Source organism: Patiria miniata, unplaced genomic scaffold, assembly GCF_015706575.1.
Source record: "Patiria miniata isolate m_02_andy unplaced genomic scaffold, ASM1570657v1 HiC_scaffold_18, whole genome shotgun sequence".
NCBI classification, from domain to species: Eukaryota; Metazoa; Echinodermata; class Asteroidea; order Valvatida; family Asterinidae; genus Patiria; species Patiria miniata.
In genome coordinates, this window is record NW_024037056.1 from 8,608,096 (window position 1) to 8,618,137 (window position 10,042).

The 10,042-nt window shown below is 40.1% G+C and overlaps 1 protein-coding gene across 1 annotated transcript; it reads right to left on the reverse strand.

Moving 5' to 3' along the window:
• Positions 1-1,673: 1,673 nt before the first annotated feature.
• LOC119724505 (cytochrome P450 2J2-like) lies at positions 1,674-8,987 on the reverse strand. The gene is made up of 4 exons (XM_038195591.1): positions 8,493-8,987; positions 5,511-6,145; positions 4,052-4,379; positions 1,674-2,250 (listed from the first exon to the last, which is right to left on the reverse strand). Exons 1-4 carry the CDS (start codon positions 8,863-8,865, stop codon positions 2,075-2,077), a joined length of 1,512 nt encoding a protein of 503 aa, XP_038051519.1. The 5' UTR covers positions 8,866-8,987; the 3' UTR covers positions 1,674-2,074.
• Between the last annotated feature and the right edge of the window lie 1,055 nt (positions 8,988-10,042).

Sequence of the window (10,042 nt, forward strand, 5' to 3'; positions counted from 1 at the left end):
TTGGACCCAAAATATGAACGCTACGTGTCTTTTAATGACACATGTGCCGAGATGATAAAAAAATTAAACAATCAAAAGCTGTAACATTTGTAATAAAAAGTGATCACCCGACGCATAATAGTTAATTAACATCCTTTTCGTGTGCATGTTTTATAAATCAGTTTTTGCTCATTTTGAAGTGATAGGTTACACTTAAATTTCTCTACATTATTTAAGGGATTTGTTTTTTATTATTAAAAAAAAATCACAATCATGATTTTTTTCCCTGAGGATGGACGAGAGGTAAGACCTAGTTCCTCTTTTTCTTTGCATTAAAAACTGAACTGTGCCCCTTGGAAGAGGGAAGGGGTATGAAGAACGCCCCCCCCCCAACGGTACATGCGTCTACATGCATTTATTATTTGTTTACCATATACATGTATTAATTTAAATACACATCCTTCGTAAGGGTTAAAGATAGATTAACTCGACGCCTTCTAGATATCTAGGCCTATAGAGGGGAAAAAACCCCACACATCCAGTCTGGCACCCTCACTCATCAAGGGCATGACCACAAGAATTTCAAAGGAACTTCATATTTTGAGCTGGTTTCACTAATGTTGCTTTTTCTGTGGAGGGACTAGGAGGGGTGTCATTAAATCCTTCACGTATTTCAATTTACATTATGGAACCTGCATAATGGGTCCCACTACTCAAGGCTGTGTTTGTTACTTTTTCCCCTCTCTAATTTGAAACGATCTCCATTCTAATTTGAAAGGTTCCCTCGCTTTACAATCAAAATTGATTGCTGTCTATCTTCCGTCGAGCCGGACATCAACAACTTTGCAGTTGTAATCCATGTATTCTGATTAGTGTAAATAAAGTATGAATCTAACCTTAACCAGAACTTGAAAAAAATTGTGCTAAAGGGCCGATCTTTAACTCGACGTTCTTTTAGAAACATAATTTTACCAGAAACCATCACTACAATCTAAGACAAGAAGAACTTCAAAGAAGCAGTACACAACTACCTAAGCCAGCAAAACAAATAACTCTTCACTCTCTCCGCAATTTCATCAAGCGCAACGAACCCTGCCCGGTTGAATTGGCCCCTATAATCAGGGGTGTTGGGCAGTATCAAGACAAGACAAGGTGTTGAGTACACAAGTAAAGCCGAAGTGTGTAAATCCAGCCAATCACTATGTTCGTTTTAGCACACGTGGTCCAGAAGAAAATACTGGGAGCCAATCGCCGTCACGCATTGTAGCTAGCAGACGACACTGTTCTGATTCTGGTCATGATGCAAATATCACTGTATTATATATGCGTTGTCCCGGCTATATTAAAACATTCTTCATTCAAATTTACCAACTCTAACATTCAATTTTCGTCCCCCCCCCCAAAAAAAATCACTCACTTTAACAAAACCAATTATGACATTTACCATTTAATTTCAAATTTTGGTCCCCCTCTTTAGTCACCGGGTCGATCAAATTCGTCTGAGCTGTTGCCAAATGGCAGCCATCAGAGATCGAATTCGTCTTATATAAATCAATTAGACGACTTCGATTTCTGAATAACAAGGTTTGGCGTAGACGAGACGAAATTGAATACTCTGGGACGAAAACGTGTGCTCATTGTTAGACTTTGCTTGAACTGAATTTGAAATTGTCTGACAAAAGACGAAATTGAACATTGGAAGTGCACTAAATCGATGTTGATGGACGAATTTGAATAGAAACGGTGAATTCGAATGATAAACATTCTAAAATTGCCGGGAAAACATATTACATGTAGTTTGTTCAACTCGTGATATCTCGTGATAGACTCATTGCAATAAATATAGCAAGATACAATACGGTGAAACTGCAATTCTTTTTTTTTCAATTCTTTTTTTTTCAGTTTTTTTTGGGGTGGGGGGTGGGTTGGCCAACTGACCGATCCTACTTCAGAGGAATAATTGTATGAGAAATAAAGAGGGATGCCCTTATAGAAGGAGCTTGATGACCGTCTTCCACATCTGCCTCCAAGAGGAAAGCATGTAAACAAAGTGTGATGTCATTATGATTCAGGTCTAAAAAAAGAAAGAAACGCTTCATCTTCTGACGGCAATGGTTTGATATGGACGAGGAACAAACGTAATACCAATCTTGCCAGTCATGTCTAGACCCGATGTACCGTCACGAATAAAGGTAAACCTCTGCATGAAGTTGGTGAAGAAAACGAAGAGTTCCATCTTGGCGAGATGTTCACCCACGCATGCCCGACGACCTGCAACGAAACAAAGTATCATTGCCAATGACGATTACTTGTATCGACGACGGAGGCAATGATGGGAAATATATACTGAAATGTTTCCCACTTAGAAAATTCGAAAAACGGAAATTTGGGCGGAGATGGGTACAGGCCCGTACTTGACCTTCGATCATTTCGACGTTTTGCTGTTATATAGGTTTTCCCGGCTATTTTAACACTTGTATCACACGAATTCCCCATATCGATACTTTAATTTCGTCCCCGATCATCGCCAAGCTCAATTCTCAATTTGAATTTCAAAAAGCCACCACTAGATTTCATTTAAGGTTCAGTATAATTCAAATTGTTAGCATTCCGATTCGTCCAAAATCTTTGAAATTCGTCTCGTGAAGCAATCGGCGTTGAATTGAAAAAGCAAATTCTTTTTTTGTCATTCGTTTTAATGTTCTTGTCGTTACATTTCGTCTCTGGTGACTTAAAACGTTACGATTACAAATGTGCCCTGTCTTTGGACTTGTTTGCGCATTAATTAAATTAAATTTTTTTTAACAAATTCCTTATAAATGAAAGTATAGCTGTAAGTTTTGAGTTTTCTTTGACAATTAACATTAAAATCAGAAATTGAACTTTCACAATATGCTCTTTGCTTTATAGCATATGGAAATTAAGCATTAAGATCAAACGCCTTCGTAATCTTGCTCTTTGATATATGTATATGAATAAAACAACAGAAATAAGGTATGTCTATCAAAGAACAACATTAAGAAGGTCTTTGAAGTTAATGCTTAGTGTCCATGTCATAAGTGCATATTGTGAAATGTCAATTCCTGACTCTAATGTTAATTGTGAAACAAAGAAATAAAAATTCATATCTTACAGCTAACTAAGCCTACTTTCATTTATACATATAAGGAAATACATGTTGAATTATCATTGTTTTAATACGCATTCTTCAAATAAGTCTAAAGATTGGGCGCATTTTCTAATCGCATACAATTTAAGTCAACAGGGACGCAATGTAATGACAACAACATGAAAACGAATGACAACCCCCCCCCCCAAAAATTTGCTTGTCAATTCAACGCCGATTGCTTCACGAGACGAATTTCAAAGATTTTGGACGAATCGGAATGCTAACAATTTGAATTATACTGAACCTTAAATGAAATCTAGTGGTGGCTTTTTGAAATTCAAATTGAGAAGTGAGCTTGGCGATGATCGGGAACGAAATTAAAGTATCGATATAGGGAATTCGTGTGATACAAGTGTTACAATAGCCGGGAAAACCTATATTACATTTGTACATGTAAAAGTGACTGTTTGTCTGTCTCGATATTTTTTTTTTAAAATCTTGTCATTTATCATTGATTGCATTGCCTGGTGTTATCTCAAATGCGAATCGGCAAGCCCGGCCTGCTTTCAGACCGCTAAGACGTATGTATTCGTTGTCTCATTACAAACATCATAAATTTTAATATCAATTTGAATTAGTTTTTGCTCAGTACCACACCACCCCTCTTCCAAAACCACAGCGGAACTTAAATAATCTTACATCAGCATGCTGCGTATGTGTACGTATTTGTAAATGCTTTGCAAGTGTAAAAAGACATCAGCTTTTAAACACCCTTTCATATATAAATTCGCATGGAAAGAGTGCGATAATAATTATGTTTGGGAGCTGATAAGCTCTGCTTCTTTTATGGTAGGCCTACATAGTTGTGTTATATTTTGAATGTGACAATACATCTTATGAAATAACATACAAGTTTATCGTGACAAGAACAATGTGATCTTTTCCTCATACAGTTTGGTTTACCTGCTCCGAAGGGTATGAATGCCTCCGGCACGACGACCTGTTGACCATCATCAGACAGAAATCGAGAAGGGTTAAAACTGTCTGGGTTAACCCAATGAGAGGGATCATTCAGTGCTCCCCACAGATTCACCCATATCTGGGTACCCTTGGGGATAGAATACCCCATAATCTCCACATCTCTGGGTACAGCACGAGGTGGTAGGTAGGGGGCTACTGTACGATAGCGCTGTACTTCCATCAGTGTTGCCTCTGTGTATGGCATATGGGCACGATCGGCAACCGATGGTGGGCGGGTCTGTCCAATGACGTCATCAACTTCCTTTTGCACCTATAGACAATACGATTAAATAAAAGACAAAACAAAACAAAACAACAATCATGAAAACAAAAATAGAATGATCGTGGCTTTTCCTTGTTTGAAAATGAAATCCTGAAAAGTATGCTAGCGCCATGTGGTTTGCTATTAATGAGCTAGCATTGACTGCACTGCCGTTATTAAATATGCACTGTCCGCTCTCTTCAATAAATTCGATTTTTTTGTTTGGGGGGATGTTTTTCCCTTTAACGATATAGCTACCGTTTTGCCATTTTAGGCGTCTGCGACCGTCAGATAAAAATGGTTTTACTTTGGTTTGCTTTTGCGCACAAACGGGCCATCCTGCGAGTAGACTATTACTAGTTCCCGGTCCCCACATTGTCTGCAATAACTGAATTGTTGTCGAGCTGCTAATAATTCGAAATCTGTCAAGTAATCATTATTCCATAACTAAACGGGCGGAGTTTTGCGGTCAATGTCAAATTCAAAGTGAATAACTTTTGCATTGCAAGAAAAATAGCTTAGACCCCTATATTGTGGTATGTTTTAAATGATATGAATGTAATTATAGGAAATATTGGCCAGTAATATCCAGCGTTGTAGTCGAGTCACCAACGTTGAGTCCGAGTCCGAGTCTCGAGTCACAAGCCTCGAGTCTGAGTCCGAGTCTCGAGTCACAAGCCTCGAGTCACGAGTCACTTGTTCTTAGTTGTTCACCAAACAAATCAGTTATTTTTTACAAATTATATTTTAATCATCCATTTTGTCGTTTAAGTAAATCCCAGTGTATATTGTTTACCTTGTGTATGTACATGTTGCTTAGACCCAAAATGTGTTTTCTTTTTAATTCCAATCCCTAAAAAATCCTCCTCCATCCCTTCCCTCCATGTTTTATCATCCAAACACTATTCATCAATGATCCTTTCCACCAATCCCTACGTTAGTGTTTTTTCTTTTGATGAAATTACGTGACTCGAGTCACGAGTTACCAAGCTCGAGTCCGAGTCATCATGGTCGAGTCCGAGTCCGAGTCATTTCCCAATGTGACTCGAGTCGAGTCCAAGTCACGAAAAATGTGACTCGAGTACGACTCGAAGTCCGAATCCTGGACTCGAGTCGTACGACACTGGTAATATCACTGACCTTGGTTTGTATATCTGGATACTTCATCAAGAGGAGAATAAGCCACAAGATTGTATACGTTGTGGTGTCCGTTCCTGCAGCAAACATGTCATGGATAGCTCTCCAAATCAAATCCTCCCGAAATGCTTCCTTCAACTCATTCTTAGCATCCTGGTGTTTGTCTCTTTCCAGAATAAATGCGTCAATCATATCCCGGATGTTATCGGGGTCAAAGGTTGCTCGATGCGACTGTACCATTTGCCTGCTGAAACTCGTGGCCGCTTCGAAAGCAGCTTTAAATTTATTCAAAGGAGGGAACCAATTTACGAAGGGTAGCCCCCAAAGAATGGTCTCTACTGCGGATGCTCTGAAGAAGACATCGAGGTTTGCCAAGAGACTCTTGAACACTGGGTCGTTGTAATCGTAACGCTGCCCGTAGCTTATGGTGCAAATGATATTGGAGACAGCGCTCTTCACAAGATGTGCAGGATCGAATGGCGTTCCGTTGCTTTGATCCATAGCATCGCATAGATATCTAGCCTCTTCGTTGATACGATTCTCTAGACTACGTTTGCCCATGCCGAATGAACGCAGAGCAGTTATTGCGACACGACGACGGGCTGACCATGGAATCCCATTAGATAGCAGAATGCTACCTGTTATAAAAGGAAAATACGGTATTAATAATCATCGATACCTCATCAACACCCTTAAATTTAAAGCAAATTACCTAATGCAGAATAAAAAAACATACCAAAAAAAGATGCTATAAACAGAAGTTATAATTATGCCCCAAGTGTCGGAATATAACCCTAGATCAAAATATAACATAAACGTATATGTGCGATATACGGGGCTGGATGAAGTTCGGAGCTAGGAAAAAACGTGCTACACAATCGAAATTGTCTACATGTATATATTATTTGAATTCTTTTGATGTTCAACACTTGTGTTGAACAATAAACGCTAATGGTGTGTTATTTTCAATGCCAGCAAAAGGAGTACGTAGGCAGTGTTGACGAAAATTGACAAAATCAGCCGCCGTGCTGTCCTCACGTGCATACAATAGAGAAGGGCAAGCTCCAACGGCTGTCCATGAGGACATAATGTCAACCTTCGCGGTAATGCGCTTTCCTTTGCAATGGTTAAGGGGTGGACAGCTGGATTTAAGCGAGGAAGAGAGAGCCTCAAAGATGAGCCAATGTCAGGAAGACTGTCAACTGCCACTTCTGAGAAAAATGTCGATCGTGCGCATGCTTATGGATTATCGGTGGCTGACCATTCGCTACACAACCAGTGATACCTCTCATGACAGAATACAGAACATTCTGACGAAGGAACTAGACATGGGGAAGTTTTCAGCACGCTGGGTGCCGCGATTTCTGACACCAGTTCAGAAACTCACCAGGTTCATCATGTCCAGTGACATCTGCGTCATTTAGAAGAGATCCGGCCGATTTTATCAACCGATTTGTGACTATGGACGAGTCAAGGCAAAGGAAGCATCCACAGTCTCCCCATCCGAAGAATAGGCTGTTCATTCAGCTGACAAGGTGATCATGTCTTCGGTTGAAGGTGAACTACCTTCAGAAGGGCAATACAGTAACCGGGTAGTACAATGTTAACCTTTTGGAGCAGCTGCATGAGAACATTAAGGCAAAACGATGTGAAAATTAGCTCACGAAAGGCGTGTTGTTTCATCAGCACTATACATCAGCTCACTTGAAGATGGTGGTCACCGTGATTGCACTCGGCAGAACTGTACGTGGCTTTGATATCTATATTGATCATCCACCTTATTCCTCTGATCTGGCATCATCTGATTTCCACCTCTTCCCTAACATGAACAAGGAATTGGTTGGCAAGCATTATGCTAGCAACAATGTCATTTCTCCTGTTGAAGTTTTTGGAGCTACAGGAGGAGACTTTCTTCACCAGCGGGTTTCAGGCGCTGCAGCATCCGTAGGTGTGGAGCACCAACAAGACCATGTTGAAAAATAACCAGCAAATCCGTGTAGCCCAGTCGTCCTATGTGTATAAGCTCAAAACTTCGTCCAACCCTCGAAGATATAGAGCGCAATTTGTGTGAAGACAATGTATTGTACAATAATTAGTCAGCTATAATTGAAAACGGATTGCTTTTAATGTTGGGAATTGCGTCATGAGATGCGCAATTTGACGTAAAAACATATTAACAGGTATCAATATTGATCAACACATCCCACCCCAAGGGCGGATCCGGGGGGGGGGGGGGCAAAGGGGGCCATGGCCCCCTCAAAACGAAACCAATTTTTTTTATGTGACATCGCAATAAAGGCAGGCAATGAGTACACCACCATCTTTTCCTAAAAAAAAAAACATTGGTCAAAGTGGTCAGAAATTGCCTCAGATCGCACCACAGAGCATCTAGAATCCAACAATTTTTCGGGGCCCTTAAGCGGGCCCCGAACCCCACGCCGTAATTTTTGACTCACGTTTTTGGGGGACCAAATTTTTTTTTGGCCTCCCCCAAAAACTGTGTTCTGGATCCACCCTTGCATACGTCCCGCTGGGAACCAGTCTACTAGATGAGCGGATCTGTTAGTTTATGCGGAAAAGCAACTGAAAAAAAAACATACTAGGGTTTCAGACTTTCAGTGACATCACGGGAACAACGCCCTCGTTTACAAGGAACAGCCTGTGATGGGCATCGTCGAAATTGAAAAGAAAAGTCCACCGAGCCCCCAAAAAAGAAGATTCTTGAAAGCGAAGAACAAATATATTTCATTGTATTTCTTAAAAATAACAATTTGCTATAGCTTTTTTTAAGGACAAAACTTTTCCACAGAATGTAGTATCCCGACGCCACTTCAGTGCTTGTGGAAGTTCTTGTGGGAGTCTTGAAAATTGAGAAAGTTTCCCAAGTCCCAAATTCAGCTTTTTTTTTGGAACAACAAATTTCTGACTTTATATGACTGGCAAGTCTGGCATCAGGATCCTTTTTTTGTATTCTAGGATATTTACCTTCAAGTTTCGCTTCTTTCATGGTGAAGGGAAATTTGAACCTGTCGCTGAAATCTACAGCTTGTCTGACCAGCCCTTCCCTGATGGCGGCGAAGTTGCTTAGAACAACAAGTGGACTGGTACCCAGATGCAGTGTATATATACCGCCATATTGCTCCGCTGTTTTGGTGAGGTCTAGGTGCATAGTCGAGCTGTAAAGTTGCCGACTGCCAATGAATGGTATGTACCAGGGAGCTGGAGGCAACCTACGGTAAAAGGATCGCCTTCGGAGAAACCAAATGGATACAATAAACGAACAGACAAACACCAACAACAATTGAAAAGTGGGCAGACTGGTTGGGAAGTCCATCTTGCTCTCGGTTGCAGTCAACATGCAGTATGCTTATACTGATTTAGTTCGATTACTCGTAGGTCTTTTTGTACGTTATCCACGTATCGGTGTTTCGCATTTGCTTTACCTACTGTGACCTCCAGCTCAAAGTATATAATACTTGCAAGTACTATACACTGTGCTCAGTCTGGAGGTCACAGTTCAGTGATTATTTATTAAAGCCGGTACGTCGATCATCATAATAGAGCTAGTAAAAGTATAGGACCTTGCTCTATATTGTTTGCACAGCTGTAAATGTACGGAAGCCCGATCGTGCCATACCTCCATGGTTTAACGAATGATTTACTTATTGCGAATAACGTAATACTTTTGCGAAATAATGCAATAGTTTTGCGAAATAATGCAATAGATTTTGCGAACAACGAAATAACGCAAAATAAGAAAACGCCTTCGAATTTTTTGTTGTTGTGCAGTTGATACATGATGTCATGATGTAGGCCTATATTTTCAAATTGTATAACACAATTTAAGATAATATATTGCTCATTTGGATCAGCAATCAATTTTACGCGAAATTGTTTGATGCTGCGTTTTTACACTGGCAGCTCTTCCACGAATTTCGCAGGAAAAAAACCTTTAATAAAATGTTAGTATGACTGGCCATCACTGATTTAAATGTCTTTTGAATATGTGAATGCATAATATGAAGGGCTCACTGTGATCGGTTACAAATATTATTGTTTGTGAAATCAGAATTGCAATCAAGTCAACCGCAAGTAAATTGCAAGTCAATCACTAGTCAAGCAACTGGGGATGACCAATGACAAACATTTTCATGCGTCGACTGGCCCCCATTAATCGTTTGCAAATTCGCGTGTCTGTCTACAATTGGGTGCAGACCTGTAAATAAGCCCAGAATTGCCTACGCAGGCCAAATCACAATTATTTTGTATGCCCTCAATTTCTTAGCTATTACAGCATTTTTAGGACCATGAACTTGACGGTTTGTAAAATAAGATGGGTGGAAGCCGTGCCCAGGAGTGCGAGCTCGAATTACACTGAAATTCGGATGCCGAAATTGAACCCTAAACTGCTCTATTTTGCATAATTTTTCAAAATGGCGATTGGACACACGGACTACTTTTAGGGGTGATCATCTTTGGATGGAATTTTCTCCCTAATGTCATCGAATTACCACCCACAAATTAATGATGAAATA

Bases quoted from the DNA above. Each gene is read 5' to 3' on its own strand.
- LOC119724505 (XM_038195591.1), bottom strand. From the start codon at position 8,865: ATGTTGACTGCAACCGAGAGCAAGATGGACTTCCCAACCAGTCTGCCC. The intron at 6,146-8,492 runs GTAAATATCCTA...CTTTTATAACAG, and splicing joins GAAAGAAGCGAAACTTGAAG to GTAGCATTCTGCTATCTAAT. The intron at 2,251-4,051 runs GTAAACCAAACT...GTTTCGTTGCAG, and splicing joins ATTCATACCCTTCGGAGCAG to GTCGTCGGGCATGCGTGGGT.